The sequence below is a fragment of the Martes martes genome (genome assembly GCF_963455335.1).
Source record: "Martes martes genome assembly, chromosome: 5".
In the NCBI taxonomy this organism is placed as follows: Eukaryota; Metazoa; Chordata; class Mammalia; order Carnivora; family Mustelidae; genus Martes; species Martes martes.
Window position 1 is genome coordinate 72,842,064 of NC_137892.1, and position 27,504 is coordinate 72,869,567.

General features: G+C 35.2%; 1 protein-coding gene across 1 annotated transcript in view; it reads left to right on the forward strand.

Moving 5' to 3' along the window:
• ADAMTS6 (ADAM metallopeptidase with thrombospondin type 1 motif 6) overlaps nt 1–27,504 on the forward strand; it is a 292,490-nt gene that overhangs the window by 186,460 nt on the left and 78,526 nt on the right. Inside the window, exons 11-13 of the mRNA XM_080804246.1 lie at nt 3,970–4,077; nt 15,404–15,549; nt 17,649–17,712. Coding sequence (XP_080660372.1) covers nt 3,970–4,077; nt 15,404–15,549; nt 17,649–17,712 — 318 coding nt within the window. The remainder of the gene's footprint in view (nt 1–3,969; nt 4,078–15,403; nt 15,550–17,648; nt 17,713–27,504) is intronic.

A 27,504-nucleotide genomic window follows, 5' to 3' on the forward strand; every position in this document is an offset into this window, starting at 1 on the left:
AAATCCTGCTCTCAGGGACCTTACAGTCTATTGTAATACCTTAAAAGTAAAAAGAGTAAAACTAATAAATAAGAAGAATCTGTTAAAATAAGAAATTTAGTTTCATTTAAAAAAATCTAACCACACTGGTATCACTCTTCTAATTTTGTCACAGAATATTAAAAACTCCATAGAGCAGTACAAATCTATGGCATTTAAGCTCTATGTCTGATTGTACCCTACCTTCTCCCTGGTTTCTGTAAATTCTTTGATAATGTTATTTTTTCATTACACTAATATAATGCCTGGTGAATAGTAGATGTTCAAGAAATATTCTTGAATGAATGGGAAATAGCGTTTTGTTTTACCAGGCAATCCTCCCAGTTGGTTAGAAGTTGAGCGCATGAAATTAGAGAGTCTATTTCCAAATTTCCCTTAGTGAAGACTGTTGATAACTTCACTCTTCTTCCTTAAACTCAAGGGCAAGCACAGAGACCAAAATTTCTCCTAGAGAGTCTTCCCAAAATAAATTGTAGGGTGGGAGAAGGGAATCACTCTAACACAAGCAATGGTTTATTAGTTCATAGAAGTCATAAGAGTAATCTTAATAAATCTTAACTTCTCCTATAAAGAAATATGAGTATGTGAAAGAGAACTATGTTCTTCTTGAGCTAAGATGGTGAATAGTCTAAAAAATCATCAATCTTTCTCACTGACTATACTCTATCATCTTTTTTATTTTATTTAAGGAATAATCTACTATGATGGTTGTTGTACAAATTCCTCAAGAGCCAAAAAACTTCAGAATGCATTTAAATTACTAGTGAACCAGCTTGGGACCTTAGGGTGTTTATTTGGCAACTGATACACCTATGTATATACCCATGCAAATATATCATCCATGTTCTAGGATACAGCAGTTTAAAGAAAGGTATTTCTGAATGTACAAATATGTTCTCTGGGTGCCTGGGTGGCTCAGTTGGTTAAGTGTCTGACTCTTGATTTGGGCTCAGGTCATGATCTCGGGGTCATGGCATTGAGCCCCTTGTGGGGTTCTGTGCTCAGCATGGAATCTGCTTGAGATTCTCTCCTTCCCCTTCATCCTCCCCCTCTGCACCTCCCACTCACTTATGTCCACACTGTCTCTCTCTCTTTCTCTCTAAATTAAATAAATAAAATCTTTTTTTAAAAAAAGGAAAAATTCTCATGTTCTTTCAGGAACTGTGCCTCTTGCTATCTTAGTATAAAATAAAATTTTCTTAGTTTTCATCTTTCAAGTGAATATTTTTTTTTATTTTGCAAAATCTTAATTGAGATGTCATGATCTTTATTATCCAAATTGACATTCTAGATAAGAGATCTATTTGAAAACTCTTCAGAGCCTTTTCCGAGAATAGTTTAACATCTTGGGAGTATTTCCTATGCATAGATTTATAGTCCTATGCTTTAGCCTGTAATTTGTGGGAAGTTAATGCCCTAGCAAAATTCCAATCCCCAGGAGTACACTAGGTAATAAAGTCCTGTTAGCAGTGGGAAACTATCTTTCAAAATGTGTTATTCTGTATAGGATAAGAAGGCTCTATCAAGGGCTGTACTGTGAATCTTGAGATTAGAGTTTTGGAAAAAATATCTTGAGCCCTTGCCATTTTGGGTAGAGATTTTCAAGGCACTTTTAGCAAAAAGAGTTTCTCTAAGTTGACCTCTTATTGTGTTTTCCTAATAGAAACTATGAACATTGTCCTTTTCACTGACAGAATTTTCATTTCACAGTTCTATCTAAACTTCAGGCTTCTTTTACTTCTGTCTGAAGTAAGATTTAGACCTAATAAAAATCATAAAAGATCAGGAGTATAGTCCAAGATTATGAATAATTTTTTTTGTAATCTCTTAATCCTTTTTTTAGTAATGTTTTTCTGTTTTAGTGAACACATTTTTCTTTGAATATGGATATTTTTGAGGTATGGGATAGTATTTTAAGACCCTAATATGTTAGTCCTACTGTTTTTCTAATATTAAACTGAAATAATATATTTAGGAACATACATTAAGAAACTGTCTCCTATAGGAAAGGAACACTAAAATAGCATAAATAACTTTCTCATAAAATAGGAACTGAAACTTTAAAGAAAGTAGAAAGTACATTGAGTTGTAAGAGCAGGAAAATTATATTATGATCTATAGTACATGTTGTTTATCTTTTGTAATGTTTTACCTCTCTTCTAGCTCAGTAGTTCTCCAAATAAAGTTTAAAGTAGATAAATAAAGTAGTTATAGAGTAGATTTATTCAGAAGCATTTTTAAAGTCTATTAATAGAGGGGTGCCTGGGTAGCTCAGTTGGTTAAGCATCTGCCTTTGGCTCTGGTCATGATACCAGTGTCCTGGGATGGAGCCCTGCATGGGGCTCTCTACTCAGCAGGGACTGTGCTTCTCCTTCTCTCTCTGCTCACCCCTCCCCCCCACAACTCATGTGTGAGCTCTCTCTCTCTCTCTCTCTCAAATACATAAATAAAAAACTTCTTTAAAAGGCCTAATAGAAATTATATGTCTCCTTTTGTGCCTGGTGGAAGGGAGCATCCTAAAGAGGAGCCCAAAGAAATCCTCTCAATGTTATACCCTGTGGGGCATTTCCACAGTGAACCAGTGAATTAAATATGTTACCATTTCATTTCTGAACTGTGTTTATTTGACATAAGCTTTTATAATGATGTTTTGAGAGTAAAAAGAGCAGTTGGGGAATAATAGCAATAAAAGTGAATGTTATACATAATTTTATCTTTGCTCTCCAGATTAATATATTTTTATTTCAAATATATGTGTTTTATACTAAATGGTTCTGGTTTAATTTCAAAACTTATAATATCAGTAATGATGCTAGTCAGTGCTCATATATTTAAAAAGCCAAAAAATTTGAGTATTTTCTTCAAAGAAATCATAGTAAAGAAGACAAGTCAGCTTTAAACAATATCTGAAATATGTCACTTATGAAAATGACACATAAGAGCAGCATTTGTTGAAAACCACATTTCCCTTTCATGCAGGTGGGCTACACTGATGATGTGCAAATAACTTTGCTAGATTGTTCTTTATGAATTTTAGAAATAACTCCCTGTCCTTGCCCATGGTCTCTCTTTTTTTTTTTTTCCTTTTTAAAAGGGTATTTGAATATTACAGTAGGTCTAGGAAGTCATCCCATGGTAACACTTTATTAATAATTGATAAGTTTGTACAATTGTATATTCTTGAGAGTAATAAACATATTTCCTTTCTACATATTCATCCATTCTCCCTACCCTTTTTTTTCTTTTTTTTTTTAATAAATTTTGAACAGATTTTTTAAAAAAGATTTTATATATTTATTTGACAGAGATCACAAGTAGGCAGAGAGGCAGGCAGAGAGGGAGAGAGAGAGAGAGAGAGAGGAGGAAGCAGGCTCCTCGCTGAGCAGAGAGCCAGATGAGGGGCTCGATTCCAGGACCCTGGGATCATGACCTGAGCCGAAGGCAGAGGCTTTAACCCACTGAGCCACCCAGGCGCCCCCCTACTCTTTGATAATAATGAAATTTTTTTTTTAAAGAATTTCTTTTTAAAGATTTTATCTTTAAGCAATCTCTACACCCATTGTGGGCCTTGAACTCACAACCCTGAGATCAAGAATTGCAAGTTCTACCGACTGAGCCAGCCAGATGCACCAGGGAATTAGTGAAATTTCTGTACATTTTTTTTTATAGATCCTAATTTAAAAAACTAAGTATTATTTATCCACTAAAATAAGAATTATAAAGAAAAATAAATGATTCTGCAAAATGGGTAACAGTATCTTGCACAAGAATCTCCTCTAAAATCTTCATTTTTTATGCTTCAATAGCAGAAAAACACCTGGGATGTCTTTTTAAAGTAATGCCAAGTGCACATATGTATATTTTATGGAAGAAGTGGACATAATTTTAGTCTCTACTTCTGATCAACTTGCTTTTTGCCTTCTTTCCTAGGAAGTGTGTAGAGAGCTCTGGTGTCTCAGCAAAAGCAACCGCTGTGTCACCAACAGTATTCCTGCAGCTGAAGGAACACTCTGTCAAACTGGGAATATTGAAAAGGGGGTAAGCTCAAATGATTTATTATCTATTTGACAAGTAGACTGATCCATTTCTGGTGTTGGTATTCAACCCCTAGGAAATCATGCATACTAATTTAAAATGCACTTGAGAAAATAGTAGATATGTTGCCTGATGAATTAATTGATACATATAGATATCTGCACATTGCAATGGTTAGGAAATTACAGTGATTATTTATTTTCTAGCTCAGTTGCACCTTTCTGTGCATATATGAGTATATATTTTTACAGAAAATCCAATATTCTTGTTGTCATATAATAAGTCTGCTTAGTCATAGAAGTTGAGGTTTCTTTCTGACAAATAATTCCCACAAATATATTTTATAACTAAAGTCAAACTAGAGCTGATTTAAAATTACAATATAAGAGAAAGGACCAGTAGTAGAGAAGTAAACAATTTACTGAGCATAGAAATTGTAGCTAAATAATTTTAGTTTGATCAGTCTAGTTTTCCAAAAATATCATTATTAAGAATTGTTCCAACAAATAAGAATAGTTTATGCTATTTCTGGAATTCTTTAGGAATTGTTATATATGTGAATTCTAGAATTTATTGCTACATACTGAATTTACAATAATAACTACTACTGTCTTCTGTTCTCAGTTCTGAATTTGTCCATGTTAGTTGGGGTATTTTCAACAAAGATTACACTGAATTTCAGGTTGCAATCTGATGTTTAAATAAAAGAATGAAAGCTTTTGGGCAGCTGTCACAGTTTTATTAATCCTTGCTGACGGCTTCATTTAGGACCCATAACCTAGTGCCATGTTGATGGCTTTTCCATGCTGAGTTTAGAAATGTTGGTAAATTGTGCTAAATGTATGAATTGATAGGGTCATTTTTAAAGGATTAAGGATCTTTTTTTGAGACATTGTACGTAGCCAATAAAAATACAGAGACCTTCACACACTACCAAAAAAAATTTTTTTTTCACTGAGGAAATAGAAAATATTAAGAACTGCATTCTTGAAACAACAGTCTAGGTTTATTTTGGAGTCAGCAGTTCTTGTCAAAGACAAGTAGCAATTTACATCAATCTGTACTTAGAAGAAATACATAATAGTAAAGGGGAAAAAGTTACAGTGAGAATCTCTTTCTTTATTGGCCCTTGATTGATTATTATTCTTTTTTTTTGATTGATTATTATTCTTTTGATCTAGTCCATGGGCCACAGTTTCTTTTTGCTGAGAATAATACTGTCGCTAAACTTGATGACTCTTTTTATTTTACTTGATTTTTAAATCCCAAGCATAAAGAGTTAATTCTTTTAAACATCTCGCAGTCCTCCCACTAGCATTCTGTAAATTTATATAATCACTTCAAGTAAGGAAACCACGAGTAGTAGCTATCTGAGAACACATAGCTCAACCCCACTAATCACTTATATGGTAGACACATATTTAATATCTTATCATTTGTGCTTAATATTAGGACCCTCAAATGTTATATCTTACAGCTATTTGCATATATATGATAGAGGTGATTTTTTTAAAAATTACTGACAGTTTTGAGGGATACCAAGAAAACACTCTCAATAATATTAAAGCTAACAGTATCAAATTTAAATTTAGATAAACAAATAGAGATATAATACTTTAAAGCATACACACAAATAAGCACAGACAGGAGAAGGTGAATAAAATGGGACAAAAATATATTTGATTTCTTAAGATTCACATTCTTTTTTTAGAGCTTGTTTAAGTAATCTCTACACCAAACATGTGGCTTGAACTCATGACCCTGAGATCAGGAGTGGTATGCTCTTCCGACTGAGCCAGCTAGGCACCCCCAAATATTCACATTCTTAATTTTGGTTAATGGTTGTCAACTTTTTGATCCCTAAATCCTTTCTTCAAATGAAGTCTATAGAATTCTGACATGTACATTTGAAAAAATGGAAATACTCTTTTTTTTTTAATTTTTAAATTTTTATAAACATATAATGTATTATTAGCCCCAGGGGTACAGGCCTGTGAATCGCCAGGTTTACACACTTCTCAGCACTCACCAGGAAATACTCTTGTTAAAAGAACTCCTTGCCTACCTCCTTATCCTGTCCTTGGACCCTTGTCAGCTTCTAACATGCCTCAACAAAACATCTTAGACTCCACGAAAAGCTATTTAAGAACTTTGTGAGTATAACAAAGTTTGTGTATGAAGAGATCATTCATATTCACAACATCATAGTTTCATATAGTCAATATGTTGGATTTCACCATCTAAAATTAATCTACAGGGCTCCAGGCTAGGGATAAAGCCTACTTTAAATAAATAAATAAATAAATAAAAATAAATAAGATTAATCTACCAAGCAAATAATAGCCATTCTTTCAGAGATGTGGAAGATCAATAGACAATTTATGAACGTGACTAACAAATCTTAAATGAATGAATGAAAAGAACAAATACATATGCAAACTTGAAAGGAAAAGGGCAGAGTGCTGGGAGAAGACCCTCAACCTATCTGTTATTGTTAACAGTGAATTTATGAAAAGACTTTCAAAGTACCAGATCAACCTACATGTTTAAGAGAAAAAAATACAAAGACCTAGAAATGGAGGCTGACCCAGTCTTTATTTTTTAGTTTTTACTAACTGCACTTGCCATGTTATTTATTTACGAATTTTTGTTGTTGATTTCAGTTACTTTTTTTTTTCTTAAAAGGGAAACATGTTTACTTTTCCCAAATACAGATTTTTCTCTTAAGGCTCTATCTATTTGGAAATTAAAGCAGAACTCAGAGCCATGCAAAGAGCTAGTAACACAGTTAAATTAGAAATTTCAATTGGTCTAGTCAATTTTTTGTGGCATTAAAATATAGTTGGCATTATCAGTATCTATGATGGTGATGATGATGATGATGATGAAAAATTTTAAAGTATTTATGCTGTGCCAGTCACATATTTGTTCTGCTTAATATTGGCAAAAACTCTGTGTGGGGGGGTACTGTTTAACCCCATTTTACAGATGGGGAGAGTAAGACTTGAAAGCCTAAGATTACACAGCAATTTAAAAGCAGAGCTAAGACTGCAACCCAGATCTTTCTGATTCCAAAGTTGAAACTTTGCCCCTCTATACTGCCTCTGATTTTACCTTACCCTCAGATAGGAAATTTTTTTTTTTTAAGATTTATTTATTTATTTATTTATTTGTCAGAGAGAGAGAGAGAGGAGCGAGAGTGAGCACAAGCAGACAGAGTGGCAGGCAGAGGGAGAAGCAGGCTCCCTGCCGAGCAAGGAGCCCGATGTGGGACTCGATCCCAGGACGCTGGGATCATGACCTGAGCCGAAGGCAGCTGCTTAACCAACTGAGCCACCCAGGTGTCCCTCAGATAGGAAATTTTGCAGAGAAAAAAGCAAATTTTTGTTGTCACAGAAATAAATGAGTCACTGAGCCTGAGATTGGTGGTGACAATGTATTTTACCCTTTAATGCTAAGTGGATTTTTCACTTATCTACGTGTAACAATTCATTATCTCAGGAATTACAATGAGAAAACACTGTGAGCAGAACATTGAGGTAAGAACATACAATTGTGGTACAACTGGCAAAATAATAAATCTCCACTTTAAAACAAGAGAGATCTGGGACTCCTGAGTGGCTCAGTGTGTAGGGCTTTTGTTTGGCCTGGGTCATAATCCCAGGGTCCTGGGATGAGTTCCATATCCAGCTCCTTGCTCAGCAGGGTGTCTGCTTCTCCCTCTGCCCACCACTTCTCCTGCTTGTGCTCTCTCTCTCTCTCTCTGACAAATAAATAGAGAAATAAAATCTTAAAAAGAGAGAGAGAGAGATCTATTTCAACATTTTGTGGAGATCTTGTAAGGATGGAATAAGATGATATCTCAGTAAACATTTTGTGGGCTTCCTTAGTGGGAAGGTGCCAGTGTATATTACTAGGGCATCATCATTCATGTCCTTATTATTTTCAACCTTAGATGATGGTGGGCAGAAGATTCTTCACCAGACTATCTTAACTGGGACTAATGAGCGTCGGAAAGTATAAGCATGAGTGTGTGTGTCTCAGAAACATGAATGGAATACCCATGGCTGACCTCTGATCTTAACTTTGAATTTCAAAACTACTGTCTTCAAAAGGAACAATAAAAAAACTATATCCTATCTAGCCAGCAGGATAAAACCAAAGCTGCTCATAGTTTTTTGAATAAATACTTAAAAAAAAAAAGTTGGGGGAGGGGAGAAATATTGCTCAAGTGATAGCATAGACATATCCAGAGGACTGGATCCACAATGATCTCGTCAAACTCTGGCTGCAAAAGATATGGGATCCCTGCCCGGGGGCGCAGTTCCACAAATGTTCCATGTAAGTATGGGAACTGTTCCATGCACATTTAGCAGATGGAGTAAGAAATATGGCCAAAAAATTAAAAACTGATCTTTGCGTGAGTCCTGGGGGGTCTGACATCGCTATTACAGCCATTGGATGTTTGCCTGAATAAGCCATTCAAGTATTGAATAAGAACCATATGGTCTGAATGGATGTGCTCAGGGACAGTAGCATTAACCAAAGGAGGAAATTTGATGAGCCCAGACGGTGCACTGGCACTGTGCGTCCATGGGTCACACTCCTACAAATCAATCAAGATAGCTCTCAGCCAAAAGAACTTTCCTTAGTCATGGCATCAACAATAGCTCTTTGCACAGAAATCAGAGGGATGCCATACATGATGAAATAATAAAGATTTAGACTGTAAAAACTCTGATAGTAGTAGTGTTGGCAATGTTACTGAGCAGAATACTAAGGAAAATCAAAACTCAATCTTTGCAAGGTCTGATGGTGACCAAAGAAGTTTCCAATACTTGGTTTACTGCCCAAAGATTCATTTAATGATTCTACAAGACCAATTAGAGATATAGCCCAGTATTTAGGCCTACACCTACATAACATTAATTCCTAGTATCTTTGCATGGGAAACATAGGACTGGATTAAAATAGGATTATTATATGCCCTTTTAAAGCACTAGATATGTAATAGGACATTTGCAGCCCTAGATCTTAATTCACTTGAGAGTAGAATATATGTTTTGACTGGGTCCCAACCTATAAACAGAGGAAGTGAAAAAACAATATTCCTTTCAATTGCTCTAGAAATTTAAATAGTATGGGATGACAAGTTCTGATTTAGAATTTGGGCTGAAAGAAGCTTTTGCATTCCTGCACCTGCACAGTGGAAAGATAAGCCTTTTAATAGTGCTGTGCTCCAACTCTCAGCTTTTCTGATGTGGGAAGAATGTTCCGTACTGAATCACCAATATCACTTCCTTCAAAATCTTAGGATTTCCTTAGGGGTCTCTCATTCCAGATGCTGGCTGAACCCAAAGTGCTGGCTATGGTACAAGATGTACCATAATCATAACTTAAAATGATTCTCATTAAAAAATATATATTATATATATTTTAAAATACTGTGTATACTCATCCTGAAATTTTGCTTTGTGGAATTCTGACAAATTCTCATTTACATTGTCTGATTTGTAATATAATCTTGTTTGAACGTAATTCCCTGATGGAGATCATGAAATTGAGTGGTCCAATATCAAAAGATGTTGTTTATTAATGGGTAAGTGTTTTTTTTAAGCAAACTTTTAAAGCCTCAGTGGAATGTATCATCTTTCTAGATCATTTTAATAACATTTATTTTATTTAGAAGGAATGTGAAAAGCAAGAATGAGCAATATGAGATTTTGTTCTTGAAATGTGATAGTTTTACTTCTATCACCTTTCTGAATCTGTTTTAACATACCTGAATTAGCAAAAAGAAGGCCAAATTTACCCAAATTATCCAGAAAATTTAGGCTGAAGTAACAAAACTGACATTTAGACCAGTCCAAAATTACTAGTTTGGATATAACCTTTGAGAATAAAGATTTAAAACTGGTCTTCATCTGAATATTTAACTTACGTAGTTTAAGAAATGAAGTAAAATTCTCTGCCTATAAAATAGAACTTTTACAGGCTTAGCAACTATAGGTAGAAAAAAAAGAAAAGTAGAAAATACAACACTCAAAATTCTCAGTTTTATGCACTTATAGGTTTTATATACTTCAAGTTGCTTTATTTGGTGTAATCTAATTATATTACTTATGACTTACATTAAAGTCTTGGTGTATATTGATTAATGTAACAATCTAGAAAATTAGCTCAACTTGTTCCACATGAAGTTCCCTAGAAATTTCTTAAAGTGTTTATTATTAAGTTAAATAAGTTTCTTCTCTAAAATCAATGTACTATGTTAAGATATTTACCAGTGTTGGAGAAGAGAAATAGCAAGATTTCCAAAGAAATCCTTTACTGTAAGTATAAGACAGGGAGAAACGGAATAAAACTCAAAAAGACCATTTTGCCAGAGATCAATATCAACCAAGTCCTTTGTTAGATTTATAATTTCTTTGAAGGCATGTCTGCATAGAACTAATTTCTGAAGTTGTCCTAATTCAAACCGCATTGGATTTGAAAACTAAAGTTAGTCCCTATCTTACAGGTAGGGAATCTGAAGAAACAAATTACTTGCTTTGGCTCAGAGATATTGCTAGAATAAGAACTCAGGTTTGTAACACAGACTACACAAGACTGAATTATCTCATTAACTAATTATGTTGTTAGCTGGTTATTAAGCTAAACACTGGTCTTTTGTCAACTGCTAGATGACTGATACATTACTTTTTGAATTTTTCATTTTTTAGCCATTAATATTTGTTGTTTAACTTGATGATACAATTGTCTATTATGTTATAACTCCATGGAACAGGTATAATTCAGTAGCATGAATTTTTGCAATAAAAGTTTCTGGTAAGTGACTTATGAAATACTGTTGTGTAGATGTTAATTTATGATAAGAACTGAGGAACATCCTACAAACTAAATATTGTGTTTGTCTTTTACCTTAAGTGTAAGTTTTAAAAGGAAAACAAGCAAATTTATGTGACTTCTCTCCCTGCCATGCATTTTGTAAGCATCTAGGAAATATATAAAACAATATTATAAAATACTTTGGAACCTACCTCTTTCAGGATTCTTATGGCCTTCATCATTTCTCTGTCCCCTGAAAAATGCAAAAAATAAAGTTTTTATCTATAAATTATGAGAATACTCAAAGAGGTCTGAAATAACTTGTTGCTGTACAATTGTACTGAATAGTTTTTATCTCTAGAGTTATTTTGTATTTTATGAAGTAAAGATAGTCCAGTATACTTTAATAGTCTAATATGCTTGTAATATATAATCTTACACCTACATTGTTTTTTCCCCAGTGATTTCTATGTATTTGGACAGAGAATCCTTTTTCTGTCCAAAGTGACTTTGGGAAAGTCAGCCTCCTTAAGGTTCTGGTTTACTCCTATGAATAAATGAAGTATTTAGATAACATGAATTCCAAAGTCCCTCTGAGCTTTAGATGCAACTCTGTGATTATATAAAATAAATATAAAATCTAATTTGAATGTTATATGATATCAATAATGCTGAATTTCCAACGTGAAAAATAGGTAAATTTTAAGATTTGTAATTTTTTAAAATGTTAGTTGTCATTAATTGAAACCACAGGGAACAAAATCAGTAATTGCTGGTCAGTACTACATTGCTCAGTTACTCCCATAGGAAAATAAATGCAGGCATAGATATTACTTGGCCCAAATTGTGACTTTTGTATAGGTGAAGGCCTAACACAATTGGGATATCATTATACAAATGGTTGGTTTTCAAAATCAATTAAGTAAACCGTAGCCTGGCACCTGAAATACTCTCTCCCTCTCAATAGTACGTTGTTATTAGTAGCCCTGCTGTCAGGGTTGATACTGTATTATCAGTTCAGCCAACTACAATGGTTCGCCATTTTGGACAGTTGTTTTTTTTTCTTCATGGTAATTTTCACAAAACTAATTATCTTTCATAATATCCTACTTTAATATTTATTAGACTTGGGATCAGAATGCTTTGCCTTATAACCAATCAATTTTGGCTTTGTCTTGCCTAATTTTTGAAGGACAAATGATAATTAATTGGCCAGTACTTCTCTAAAAGATTCCTTTATGTTGTTAAAACTACTGAAATTGGCAGAGTGCAACTACCATGGAAACAAAGATGAATTTGACTTTTTGTTTACCCTCAGTATCTCTAGTTCCTTCCTTACATGTAGTGACCAGAATAGAGCACAGAATTCTATAATTTAAGTAATGTATTCATTCATTCAGTACATTTTTATTGTGTATCTACTACCAGCTAGATACTGTTTTAGACAGTCAGCATTTCTAATAAAACATTCTGTGATGGTGGAAACATTCTGTATCTGCTCTGTCCACCATAGTAAGCACTAGGCACATGTGACTATGGAGCCCTAGAAATGTGGCTAGTGGGTCTGAGGAACTGAATTTTAAATTTTAATTAAATTTAAATAGCATAGCTATGGCTATATAATGCATATATATTAAATATATATGTATTTTTAAAAAGATTTTATTTATTTATTTGACAGACAGAGATCACAAGTGGTTAAAGAAGCAGGTAGAAGGTGTGGGGGGAAGCAGGCTCCCTGCTGAGCAGAGAGCCCGATGAGGGCCTCGATCCCAGGACCTTGAGACCATGACCCGAGCTGAAGGTGGAGGCTTAACCCACTGAGCCACTCAGGAGCCCCAATATATTTGTATTAAAACAAAACAAAACAAAACAAAAAACAGGCTCATAGAGGACAATTTGGTGGTTGCCAGTGGTGGGAGAAATGGGTTGACTGTTTTTGGCTTTGTCTTTTCAGTTTAAATAATTTTTTATAATAAAGGATATTAAAAATTCTGTCAACAAGTTAAAAACAATTCTGTCAACAAGTTAAAAAAATGCTGAGACCCATCAGCTATAGGAAGAGATAAATGTGCATCATTCACTGTGGAGAGAAACAAATCTTCCTAAGGGTGCTTATTGATTTCTTTCCACATTCTGGAAGATTTGTGTGGCCTTCCAAGAATTCACTATCATCATCATCATCCAGGACTGGCAGGAACTTAGCTTTCTCTAGGACTTTGGAAGGATATGAGTGCTGTCCACACCACATTTAGATCTCTGCAGTTGCATAAGCCTCATTCCTACATGTGAGCATTCCATTTTAACAATGATACTAGCTAATTTTGTTGAAGATCTAATATGAGACAACCAGTGTTCTAATCACTTTATGTGCCCTACTAGAGGGATGGTGTTATAATTCCCATTTTACAGATAAGAAAATGGAGAGCCAGAGAAATTAAGGAATTTGCCCAATGGTTATTAATATTTACAGAACTCTTACCACATATCAGATACTTTTTCTCTCTATGTACCATGTTCTTCACATTATCTTTTTTTACTCTCACATGCTATAGGCTTTATTATTATTTACATTTTTATTTATGAAGAAGCTCAGGTGCAGATAGGTCAAGTTACTTACTCAGTATCTCAGTTCTTATTCATGTCTCAGTTCTCAACTATCATACTATCCTGCCTGTCAGGATATATTTTGCTAGAATAACTTGATTATTTGTGGGCTTAGATTCATTGCTGAATTTTCCCCTTCAAAGAGTAGATGAATTGCCTAAAGTGAGTATGGTGCTATGTTCATAATTTTTAAAATAAGTAAATAGCCATATGTGCATCTCCTGGTTTTACATACTAATGAAAAGAGACAAATACTAGAGAAGTAATTTGAAAAATAAATAGGGTAATTTAAAATAGTGGTAAGTGCTAAGAAGGAACTAAAACAGGAGGATGTAATCTCTATTATACTGTGGAGTTGGAGGTGGGTGGGTGAGGAGTGGAGAGGTACCCCTCTTTAGAATAAGGGTAGTCAAGGAAAGACCTCTCTGATGAAAGGACACTTGATTGAGACCGAATGATGAGAAGACAGCAACATCAGTAATTGGGAGAAAAATATTCCCAGAAGGACCAGCAAATGCAAATACCCAAAAGAGGGAAAAAACTTAATGTATTGAGGAAAAGAAAGAAGTCCAGTGGTCTGGTCCAATCTGCTAGAGAGAGTAAGACTGGAGAAGGAGCCAGGGGTCAGATCACAAAGTCCACTCCTGGCCAGAGTAAAGGGAAATAGGAAAGTACTGCAGTCATTAAGCAAAAGTGACATGATGTGATAATATGTTTTTTAAAAGAACTCTCTGAATGCTTACTAGAGAATGGGCTGATTATGGATAAAAACAAGTAGAGTCATAGAGAACAGGTAAGAAGCTATTCCATTTGCCTGTTTTGTCTGAGGTGCTAGCCATGCAAATGGTGAAAAGTGAAAGAATTCCAGCTATGTGGAAGTAGTGTAATAAGCTCATTAGTTTCTAAACATTGTGTATCAGAATCCTTTACGTTTTAATATAAAGTTGAATTTTTATGTAACAATCTGACATTGCTACCAGTTATTCAACTCTAATAATGTTTCTTATTGTTATTTATTATAAACAAATGACTTTCACAGCATCAGTATGGTTTGTCAAAATTTGATAATTCAGAAAAACACACTGATAAAAGCCTAGCAATGCTTGTTTTTTTTTTTTAAAGGCTTTCATTTTTACCATATTCTGCAAATAAGATTTATCATGTTAGAGTTATGAGCTGATTATGTGATGTCTGCGTCTTGATAAATTATTCCTGGCTCTCTACTTACATGCAATATGTGTGGCTGGTTTACTGCAGAGTAAAGCTGAATGAATTCCAGTACACATGTTCATGCAGGGACTATACACATGGCTAGTCAGTGTATGTAAGAGTTTTTTGTACCCTGTCCCTAGTATCTTGGCATTACTTTTATTATGTCTGCAGGGCTCGTGCAGATGAAATGCCACAACACATTCTTTTACTATTGTAGCCTCAACCAGCCTTTTTTTTTTTTTTTTAAGTAAAAGCAATTACCATCATAAAAATTCCTTACTGAGGAACTTTCCATATTGCGTTATCATTCTATGAGCCTAATAATAGCGGAATATAAAGAAAAAAATTTAATGCTAAAATATCTAAAAAAGACTCTTGAGTTCTCTTTAGTGAGAAACACTAGAGTTCTGGAGGAAGCGAAATAAGAAAAAAGGAAGTAAAGTCAAGCTTTCTAGACTTCTGGTACATCTTAGAGATTTATAAATCATTGCCTAGCTAAAGATAATTTGCAAATCACATGCACCTTCGCCATTGTCTAAACACAGTTAAAGAACTCTCAGTCTGTTATCTATTGGAGAATGCTAATGCCTATAATTGGTCATTGCCTGACCCTTATGTATTTCTAACATGATAGCTCTATCTGCCTAAAAGCTAATTCTGTGTTTTCTGTGAAATCTTGCAGTGGTGTTATCAGGGAGATTGTGTTCCTTTTGGCACTTGGCCCCAGAGCATAGATGGGGGCTGGGGTCCCTGGTCACTATGGGGAGAGTGCAGCAGGACCTGCGGGGGAGGCGTCTCCTCATCCCTAAGACACTGTGACAGTCCAGCGTAAGTAGCTAAAGTAAGCCGGAGCCAACAAAAAGACACAGTTGGAAATGATTCAAAGCTGTGGTTTCACATGTTATCTGTAAAAACGTTTCACTAGTGAGCCAAGTGTTTGTCTTCTGAACAAGCAATAGGCACAGAAGAGTGGAAGAGCCTTGTTAGACACTCTTTTTCTTCCTTCCCCCTTACTGTGCAATAAAAATAAAAGAAAAAGAATAGCATTGTGTATCTATCCCAGGTATAGCCAGACTTGTAATCTAGTAATAATCAGATAGATTTCCCCCTCCAAAAACTACTGAATTATGGATGAATCCAGGTCTGCTCTTAGCCACATTACCATTATTCCCAGGAAACCTAAGGTCTTTTCACATGTCACATAAAATTATTACTGCTACATTAGTATTAAAAGGACCAATGAGAGCACTTCAAGGGTTGAAATGCCTTGATTCGCATCACAAATCACAATGAAAAGAATACTGCCCATGTGTTAAAATAGTTTCCATTCACATGCCCCTATTAATCATCTTCCGGAGCTGCCACCACATTTCTCCCTGTGGCTATTTTATGCAGGTCGGACTGTTCCTCTCCCACCACTCTTTTTCTCCGGTCAGAGTCCCCCTGGTGAAAGGGCAGCCCCATCAGTATTCTTTGGTAGCTGTATTGCCTCTCCCTCCCACCAGTGCCCATTACAGGTGGACGAGTCCCGCAGTTAGACTTTCCTGTCCGCCCTGGAGACTGAACTGCTCCTTAGCTGGTGCATATCCAGTGCTCCCCTTTTTGTCTAAAGCTCAGGTTGCAGGCCTCCTTTCCCAACTAATGTTTGGTGCAGCATGGCTTTATAATATCCCTTCTGCTTTTTTCCCTTTCTGGGGTAGTTATATATTACTTAATATAGTATTATGTAGATCCCTCTCTTTGGTTCCCCTCTCTAAATATCTTTCTTCTCTCTTACTCTTTTTAGCTTGAAATTATTTCCCTTTACATTTGTTCTGTGTTTCCATTCCCCAGCTTTCTTTCTATTATTATCTTTCTGCTAAACAAGGCTAGCTCACTGTCAACCACTCACAAACTAGTCATGCCACCATCATCCCCACGTCCCTGTTTTTGTTTGACCAAACCATTTCTCCCTAGGTGCATAAACTGGGCCATTCCTTTTCCTTTTTTAGAATCAGTATCCACCAGCATTCAAAATATATTCAAAATGTAACTTTAATTATTCCGTTGACTACCAGTAAGCTGAAATTATACTTATACTTGATCTTTTTCAAACAAGTACAGAGTAATTACCCAAGTTCAACTGCAGGCTACTATAAATTAGTAACCAAAACTGTAAACCTCTATGATAAAAAGTAATATACCCAGATCCTTAAGAGAATGACTTGGACTTCTTTTAAAAGAAGAAGTTGGCTTTTTCCATTCAAAATAGCATGCCCAAATAATAACATATGGCTTTTCCTGATGTTAAATACTTTAAAAATTAATTTATGTAAATCAAATATTGGACATCTTTTTCATCAATTTGAGTGTAATATACAGTATTTATAGAATGCAAAGCCATCTGGTTTTTAGGTGTAATTTTTCAAACTTCATGTAATGAGATTGAAATTCATTTCTGCATTGTTTACTTTGAAATGAAACTATTTCCAGAGAGTTACTTAATATGCTCTCATTTCCAGTCTGGAAAAATTACTAAACTTACCATTTCCTATTTGGTGAACAGATAGCATCAGATTATGTGTTTTGTTGAGTATGATTCAAATGGTTTTTCATTATAAGTAAGTGATTGTAAACTCATTGTGTTGAACTGAGCACCTGCTAACTATGATTATTAGAAAATAAATTTATTTAATTGCATTTTCTTAAGAATGTAAATCATGACAAGAGTCTTGTAAAGTTATTTATAGCAAACTGCCTTAGTTTTTATGTTCAACAACCATAATCATTATTGCTAACAATCACCAGCAAAATTGTTATTTTAATAATTAGTAAAATGTCAAATTTTGTATTTTCTTAAAATAAATGCTAATATGTTTTCATCAAGTAATATATATACTCTTTATGTAGACAGATATATTCACATGTTTAACAAAATGTGTTTTCAGACCTTCAGGAGGTGGAAAATATTGCCTTGGGGAAAGGAAACGGTATCGCTCCTGCAACACAGATGTAAGTAAAACCAAACTTTGCTATGAAAAATTAGCTTACATTTCCCCTAGAGCAGGGAAATTTTTAAAACTATAAGCTATTTGGTCATAAATCCATGTGTATGAAGGTCACATGAATTTTTTAAATTGTTAATAGTGAATGGAACAGGCTTCATGTCCAGAAATTCGATCAACAGGAGACACGGGGAAGCTCCAGTACTAGGAGCAAATACAGTCTCCCCCAATAGGTACCAAGAGAGAGTCAGTCATAGGTCCTCCAAAATGACTTGGTCCCCCAACACTCACGCCTTTACCACCACTATCTTTCCTGAGTTCACCAGGATTAATCTTAATTTGCCCGTAAAATCAGATTATTTTATGTTTGCCACTGTAAGAGGCCCAAGATTCCCATATCATTCCTCATCTCTTGCTGTCCAGTCCCATCAAGTTCTGCATATCACATCTTCTGTTTTGTATCTCTGCCCAGCTACTGAAACTTCTCTTGTGTCCCCTTAGGAATTCATGATCCATTGGCAGCAAAAGCCCTTCTATCTTGATGTCTCTGAATTTTCTTTCTCTTCACTTTGTTGTTCTAATGGAAACTGGCTGTCCTCTAATTAAAATATTAGCCCTCTAAAGGTATTTTCTCCCTTAGCTCTTGAATGAGTGGAAGTTGATTTAATTTTTTTAATATCTCATTACCCCTTTCAGAACATTCTTCCTCCCTCCCACCTAAAAATCACACCTTTTAATTTCATGTCCTCAGGGTGTTGACACAGTATTCCTCACCGTCATGCTCTACAAAGCTATTCCTTTGGTTATTAAATATAACCAATCTTGGTTATGTAAATATGCGGATATTTTTTCAATATCTTCTCTTTTGGATTCTTCCATAAACATACAAACATATTGTTATTTCTCCTATCTTAAAAAAAAACCAGACACCTGCCTGTTCTTTTCCCATTTTTTTTCTTCCCTTTGAAACAAAATTCCTCTAAAGAGTTATACCATATCCACTACCTCTTCGAATTCTTGCCTAAAATTGTTCCTGTCAGATTTTTGCCACCATCATTCTACTAAAAATGCTCTTGTCAAGTCACAGATGACTTCCATGTTGCTAAATCTAATAGTCAATTCTGAGTGTTCATCTTACTTGGTAGTCAGTAGGCTTCCACAACATACAACTTTTTGGTTGTCCTTTTTTATTACTATTTGTTTTTTTCTCATTCTCCTTTGCTGGTTCCTATTCTTTTTCTCTTACTTCTTAGAGTGTCCAGGACCTAGTCCTTGCCCCTTTTTTGCACTATTAGTATTCATTTCCTTGGTGATCTCATCCAGTTTCATTACCTTCAATAGCATTCATATGTCATTTGACGCCCAAATTTATATTTTTGGCCCAGATTTCTTTCATGGATTCCAGACTCATGTCTTACCATTAGGTCCTTAGAAAGGCCTGCAAAGATGATACAGTCTAGCCCTCCGTTACTTTTCTGAACTAATCTCTTACTATTTTTCCTCAATAGCCATGCTCCAGCCACACGGGCCTCCTTCCTTGTACATACAAGACATGCTCCCACTGTAGGGCTTTAGCATTGCCCATTTCCTTTACCTTTTATACTCTTCTTGCAAAATATCTACATGACTTACTCTCTTACCTAACCTTTATTCAACTGTCACCACCTCAGTGAGGCCTAACCTGAGTACCATATTTAAAATTGCAACTTTCCCTACTCCCTACAACCTTGAGACTCCTAATCTTTCTTACCCTGCTCTGTTTCTCCCATACATACTTATACTCTGTAGCTTATTGATCATATTTACTTCTATGTTACATTTGCATGTAACATAGAAGTAATAACATGTGATTTCAATTACAATGATCATTTCAAGATATCAGCATTATTTATTCATTCATTCAACAAACCATTGAATGCCTACTATATCTCAGACTGTTCTAGAGTAAGAAAGACCATCTACTCTCAAGGATCTTATATTTTCCTGGGAAATCAGTTAAATGCAGATAATCACCGCTCAGAGTGATAAATATATGATATGATGTAGAATAAGTATGGGATGCTATAAAAGCACATAGAATGGGCACATAGCCTAATTAAGGATTTAGGATTTCTTCCCATAGGAAGGTAAAGATATGAAGGGCAAATAGGAGCTGACCAGAAAAGAAGAAAACGACAATGAAGAGCATTCTAGGTAGAAGGAAAATTAAATGCAAGGCTCATAGGTTAAACAGCATGATCTTTACTGAGGCAGTAAGACACTGTTCAAAAACTTAGCCTCAGATTTATACTTTATATGAGAATGGATTGGAGAAAATGAGACTACAACAGAACAATAAACGGTTCAGAAAGAATTTAAGGGTACTGGTGGGAATGACTGAGGTGCTGAGCCATGCGGTCTGCTTTGACAGTGGAGTCTAAAAAGGGCTAAGAGGAGAAAATTAAGGACCTAAATTCAAAAATTCATAAAAATTGAAGAACCAATGTAGTAAAAGAAACAGGGTGAGGGAGATAGAAGGTGTTCAGATCAGAGAATGGAATGTATTGGATTTCATATATGACAAGTGAGACTTTTCTCAATAATGACAAATCTTCAGTGTGACCAAGGGAATGCATGCCTAGTTTTGGGCAGAGATGAAGGAGTTAAAAGATCTTCAAGGTTGGGGAATTTGGGAAGTCTTCTATGCAGATGAGGTCACATCCTGAGGTCACTCAGGATGATGTTATAGCCTAGACTGTGAACCGGGTATCAGACCCTTTAATAAATGAGAGAAAATGACCATGACGAGGTTAATAGGAATGATGAAGCCAGATAGTGATTTGGATGATACAGCATGAATTTCAGAAGAATAGAAGTCTTACATAAGGGTAGAATAAATGAGTATCTATTGTATATCAGGCTGTGTTAGGTAGGAATGAGAAAGGCAAACCTATGTCTCAATTCATATCTGTTTCTGTTATATAATTATAGGGGCAGGCACATATTTCCACCTTAATAAGATAGGTACTATAATATGAATAATGTATGATAAGTAAATGAAAAAAAAGTACTAGACATATCAAGCTTGTTGGTTTTTACCCATGAACTTTTTTTAGATGCTCAAATTGTAGAACTTGCTATTGGTGGATTGACATTTCTATTACCAGCTTTGTCTTTGGTTTCAGCTTTCAGCAAATGATACAATCAACATAATATCATGGAAATACAATTTTTTTCACCAATCTAGACTCTACTAGTTGAAAATATGAGACTATTCAATTATCACACTGAAATTTAGTTTCATGCTAAGTTAATAAAACTGTCTCAGCATAAGTTTATAAGGTTGGGATTTTAAAGTATAATCTAATATATGAAAATTTAAACTTTCAGAACACATTATCTAGTTGCACTGTCCAGGAGAACTTTCTTCATTGATAGAAATGTTCTACATATGCATTGTCCAGACTGGTAGCCAGTAGCCAAATTAGCTATGAAGCACTTGAAAATGGTTGGTGTTGGGGGGCTTCGGTGGACCAGTCAGTTAAGTGTCTGACTCTTGATCTCACCTCAGGTCTCTATCTCAGGGTCATAAATTCAAACCCCTCGTTGGGCTCCATGCAAAGTGTGGATCTACTTAATAAAAAGAAAGAAAGAAAGAAAGAAAAAATGTGGCTAGTGTAGATGAAAAGCCAAACTTTTAAGTTTAATTAATTTAAATTTTATAGCAACATGTTGCTCATGACAGCCATGTTAGATAGCATTGAGCTGCATAGTCTACTTCTTCAGTAGAAAAATAATTGTTATAAAGAAGACTGTAAATATTATATCTAAAGTTCTCAAAACAAATCAATCTTAGATCATTTTGGAAACAAATGTAGAATATTTCCATTTTTTGGTAATGATAGAGTAAATTATTCTGACAGAACTCTTTTTAAAAATTATTGAATAAGCATGTTTTAAAACATCACTTTAAAATCCACAAATAACTGACAAGATAGTGAGGGAAATTCCTGAAGGCTAAACTCTTTGAGAAAGGGGACTTCAAAAATGGTAGTGGAGCATCAGAGCACCTAAAGTAACTTTGTCCTGACAATATTCTGCACAAGAGACAAGATAAACCACTATTGTGTCTCTTTGCTCCCTATAAGGAAAGCACTTACCAAAGCTCCTCTCTTGTTCACTTGGCAGACTTCATTCGTATTTTATTGGCCTGGAGACCACATACCCATTTTAAACCAGTCATGGGCAAAAAGAATGGGATTACCATAATTGGTTTAGACTAATCCAAGTTTGCCCCTAAAATGAGGTTAAGGTCACCTTTCCTAAAAGGTAGATTCCTGGGCATAAAGCAGAATTCTGTTAGCAATGAAGTAGAGAGTGACAGATCCTGGGTACACCACACATGTCTGCTCAGAGCTTTTTTACTTCCCATCTTTACTAGTAGAAGTAGCAGCAACAGAAGTAGTAGTGGCAGTAGTACATTTACTGAGCTTTCAGTATGTACCAGACCCATTAATTTAACTATATTTTCTTTCCATTCTGAGAGTTTTTCTTCTCCTGGGCAGTGAGTTGGCTTGCTGAGATATTGTAAATTTTTATTCTTTCAACAAAAATCCAGAAAAAACATGCTAATTGAAAGTTTTGGTATAATTTGTTCTGTTACAACTTTGCCTTTGCAACACAAATTAGTTCATAAGTGACTGAGTCATTTTGTGCCATATTATTTGCCACTAAGTGATACAGCGATTAAAGTCAAACTACATCGATATAACTGAATGGTAGAGGAAAATTGTAGTGTATGTGATGACCCTTCATCCCACATTCTCCTTTTTGCTAGTGTGGCCTCATGCTTTGTCATAGAACTCCTTATCATGTGTTTCTGCCTGTTCTTTGTACATTGGCCTCTGGTCTCTGTAACTCAGCATCCTCAACCCTCGCTTATTAACTTATTTCACTTTTTGTGGGGGGAGGAGATAAAGTCCTATGTTTACTCTAGGATTCCCTTGTTAGGAATTTACCATGTATTTTTTAAACTGTGGTAGTATTTTATTAGAATTGCTATTGTTTTTGTTAGTGTCCCGTCTCTGATCTGTCTGCCTCTAATACATTTTTTCATATGCCTGTTATTTTTACTGTGCAATTTTGCAGAAAGAGGTTTTTCAAGAATGTATGTGTCATATTAGAGTAGAAACTCCTATATTTAAAAAATCTTTTCTAAAAATTTCTATTATAAGACAAGAGAATTTAACAATAAATCACGAAGAGTGAATTGATTGTAGTTAAGATTGAGTCATGCAAGCAAGAAAACTTCAGTGTGTTCCAGTAAGCATAGAATGGGTGTTACTGTGGAAACATTATAGGGCTATTGTGTTTGTATTCTTTAAATTAATCTTGAAACTTTCCCCTAAATGTACAATTGTTTAAATGGTCCCTAAATGTACGATTGTTTAAATGGTCTTTTTTTCCTGTGTATTGGCTTGGTGTCTGTTTTGTACAAGCTACCCTAATTTAAGGGATTCAAGAGTATACTTATCTTTATTAGATCAGCCTCCAACCTAAGTGCATTTTTAACATCATTTAATACTATGCACATCATATTTAGTGACACTGTAAATAATATCTAGGAGAAATTCTTACAATGAGTTAAAATCAACTTGACAGTCAAAAACTAGGAAACAATTCATAAGCATAATTTTGGTTTGTCATTTGTGATCCAAGAGCTTTTCTTGAGACTTAAATCGGGAATAATAAATTCAAACGATTCTGGAAAGATTTTCAGATCTTTGCGCACAATGATATCATGTTAGGCAGTGAAATGGCAGGAGTACCTGTTTATGAATCTTTTTGAGGTTTGCTCTATGCTATTTAATTTATGCTCAGAATGTACATTATAATAAAAAATTTAAAAATCTATGTGTGGCTCAGTTGGTTGAGTGCCCGAATCTTGAATTTGGCTCAGGTCATAATCTCAGGGTTTTAGGATTGAGCCCCATGTAGAGCCTACTTAAAATTGTCTCTCTCCCTCTGCCCCTCCTCCCACTTTCAGCCTCCCACCCCCAGGACCTGCTCATGTTAGCTCGTGCACACAGGCACACGTGCACTCTCTCTCTCTGGAAAAAAAAAAAAAAAAGGAAAGAAAGGAAAAGAAAAGAAAATCTAGGAGATGTTAGTCTGATTCACATGTGTTTGATAGAGCCTACTTACATTCCTTTTAAGATCTTACAACCCATTCCTCATAGCCTTTCAGTTTCTCATGTAGTATAGCAGTCTTGACCTTCTCATTTCTGTGATTGGCCAGCTAGTACTATAGATTATTACTTAGTTCTCACTTTTTATGTATCATAATTATTTAACATTATTAGTCAGTACTCTCTGATTAGAGTTGGATTAGCTTCATTAAAATCATAAGTGAAAAATAGAATAAATTAGAACATCCAAGGAAAAAGAAAATAATATTTAGTTGGGATCAATACCTTAAATATGTACCATAAGTTCCTTCTACATATTAAGATGGACCACACATTTTACTCTGAGTTTCTTAGAGACCTGAGTAAACAAGCAAACACTATCAGTTCTAAGCTCCATAATGTCTAATAGTGACAATAAAAGGAGATATATCACAAAAGAACACTTTGCTATTTTGAAGTTTGATACTCCTACAAGGATCTCCACACTGGTGAATCAGATTGAAACATGCAAGGCTAACAGTACTCTTTTTTGCTTAAGTTAGAAGAAAATTAAAACTAAGAAACATTGTAGGCCAAGTAGTCTTAAAAAGCGTCTAGCACAAAAACAAGACAGCCACATCTTCTCCCCAATGCTGATTTAATTCCCACCACAGACATTTGAAGGATGGAGGAGTGATAGAAAGACAAGAGCTCTCCAGTAGAAAGGGAACAATGTTCCCATTATTTCCTGTACCATTTACCCCAGTTGGAAAGAAAAAGATCCCCAGAGATAGAAGAGGCAACTTATAAAGAAAAGAATCTTAATCTTTAAAAATTTAAAAATAGGTCAGGAAATTGTATCCAGCTGTAAAATTGGCCTGACCAGTCCCAACAGCAACTTAATTAGCCTAGAGACCAAAGGTATTCACACTTCAGACTCTGAAGCTGATTATCTGCATTAGGATGTGTTAGACAGGCAGTTTGTTCCCTAAGTCATCATCATTGGTCACCCCAGAAGCCTTCAGAAGCAACTGGACAAGGACTCTTTCTTTGATATCCCTATGATGGTCTCTAGGACAGAACAGCATATAAAGACAATAGCTATAGCAGGAACAAATTAAAATGATTTTCATCTTGAAGTTACTGAGAAACCAGAAGCTTTTTTATAGAGTAGAATTGGATGAAGTTCAATCTCACCATTAAAGTAGCAACTACAATAGGATATTTTAGATCATAAGCTAATCTAATAGATAATAGACGTGGCCCTTGTAAGATTTTGGTTTGAAGAGCAGAATTTTATGGAAATCATAATGCCATTAATAAAGGACATATCTACATTTCCAAAAAGAATTTCCTGTTTTTCCTTAGCTAACTCTCCAAAACCAAAGGAAAAAAAAATCCTTCCTTTTCCTATTGTATGTTTTTTGTGATTTGCAGCTTGATAATGTCCTAGTGTGGGGTGATCAGATTAGGTGGAGGCTGGCAGTGCTGGTAGTGAAAGAATTCACCCAAGACAAAACAAAGGAGGTAGAAGTTTATCGCATATACCACAAGGGAGAGGCATATACCACAAAGGACAGCAAGGCAGAGAAAAGCAGAGACTGTCTGCCAAGAGGCAGTGGTGGGGGGTTGCAGTTAAAAAAGGAAGGTGAGGAGGTATGGGAATGTATGGAACTTTCCTTTTTTGATACCTGTGTCTGGGTGTAGGTATATGGCTTATAAATATTTGGAGGTGGGTTGCCTAATAGGCTGGGGGTTGCAGGTCACTGTGTGCCCTTCCACCTTACTCATATTTCCATTGTTCAAGTTGGTTGTGTAAAAGCAACCTGGACAACTAGGGTAAAACTTCTGGTGAAATACCTAAGCTTCACTCTGGCTGGGATGGAAAGTCTTACTTGTCTTGCATCTTAAACATCACATCTCCTCCTTTTTCTTACACATCAAGACTATTAAAAAAAAATTATAGACTCAGAAGGGTTGCTAGGTCATCTGTGGTCTGTTCAAGAATTTAAGCATAGATTTTGTAGTATTTTCTCAGGTATTTCTCCTAGGTATTTTCTCAGTCAGCTTTTTTTTTTTTGACAGACAGAGATCACAAGTAGGCAGAGAGGCAGGCAGAGAGAGAGAGAGGAGGAAGCAGGCTTCCCGCTGAGCAGAGAGCCTGATACGGGGCTTGATCCCAGGACCCCGGGATCATGACCTGAGCCGGAGGGAGAGGCTTTAACCCACTGAGCCACCCAGGTGCCCCTTAGTCAGCTTTTCTAGAGGGGCATGCTATTCTGCAATTTTTTTCTTCTTCAAGACCTTACTTACAGTTATTAAGAGGTGATACTCCTTTGGTTGTGGAGAAATATAGCCTATATTTCATGGTAGGATTGTAGTGGAAAACATATGGATTTTGGATTCAGATTGACTTAAATTTGAATGCTGACTGTAACCCTTGTTGCTGTTTGGTCTTGGCAAAATAACTAAACCTTAGGGAACTGCTATATAGAGTATAATTATATCCAACTTGCAGGGCTGTTTGAGAAATAAAAGATGTAACACATGTAGAACATTCAGTGTGCTTCCTAATACTTCATCTGTACTTAACAGAGTATAGATAATATTATAGACATTTTTGTTTCAGAGCAGATTACAAAGTACTTTCACGCATAACCTCATTATATCTTCAAATCACTTTTATAAAGAGGAAAAACAAGTATTTTTTTTTAAGTGTTTTAAAATGAGGTACTAAATCTGAGCAATAGGCTAGTACCATGGAAGGGATTGAGACAGGCATGGGATTTCTGAGTACTGATTTAGTGCTCTTGTAGTAGAGGGAGCCCTTGGGAGGTGGGTGTGGCAAGGTAAGCGTCTCTGAAAGAGTTTGGTCACCTTTGGCATTGTCTTACTTCCAGTCTAACCTTACCCTGCAGCAGAACCAGATAGCTGAGAACATTCTGAAACTACAGACCTTGCCCCCAGGGAGAGGTGTGGGGTAAGTGATAACAAGGTACAGAGTTGATCCATAACAGTGTTATAACCGTGTCCCAAGTTATAATTAGAAAACAGATTATGTGTCAAACACTGGATTTTTAATAAATATTTTATAGAATATTTATTATATTATTATATATGGCAAAAAAGTAACAGGAGCAAGTGTCATTAATCTTTAGGTTAGTATGAATTTTGTGGTGTGCATCACGTTTTGAAAAATAAGGACTAGCTTTTAAGCACAGAATAGAGCTTGCTTGTTTGCTTTGTTTTTAAAAGGGATGTTTTAAAAATTACAAAGTAGATGTTTGTTGCCTATCGTTTTCATAGGCTAGGGAAGAGGGTTATACTATGGACAGATAGCATTTTAGTTAAATTCAGGCTATACAGAAACAGATTCAAGTTTGAAAACTTGCATAGAAGACTATGGTATCAAAAAGGACTGCTACATTCTAGTTTGCCTAGACAAATACAGGTTTAGCAGTCTTTTGTTTCTTTCTTTCTTTCTTTTTTTTTTTTTTGAGTAAATACTCAGTGAAACTACAAAAAAATCAGAAAACATTTTGGAGAGAAAAGATAAGAAGATTCAATCAAAAGCTGGTTGAGAAGATTCACTGGATACTATGTTTAACTTTAGTGAGATAATCATACAATACCTGATAACTAGGCAATCAGGA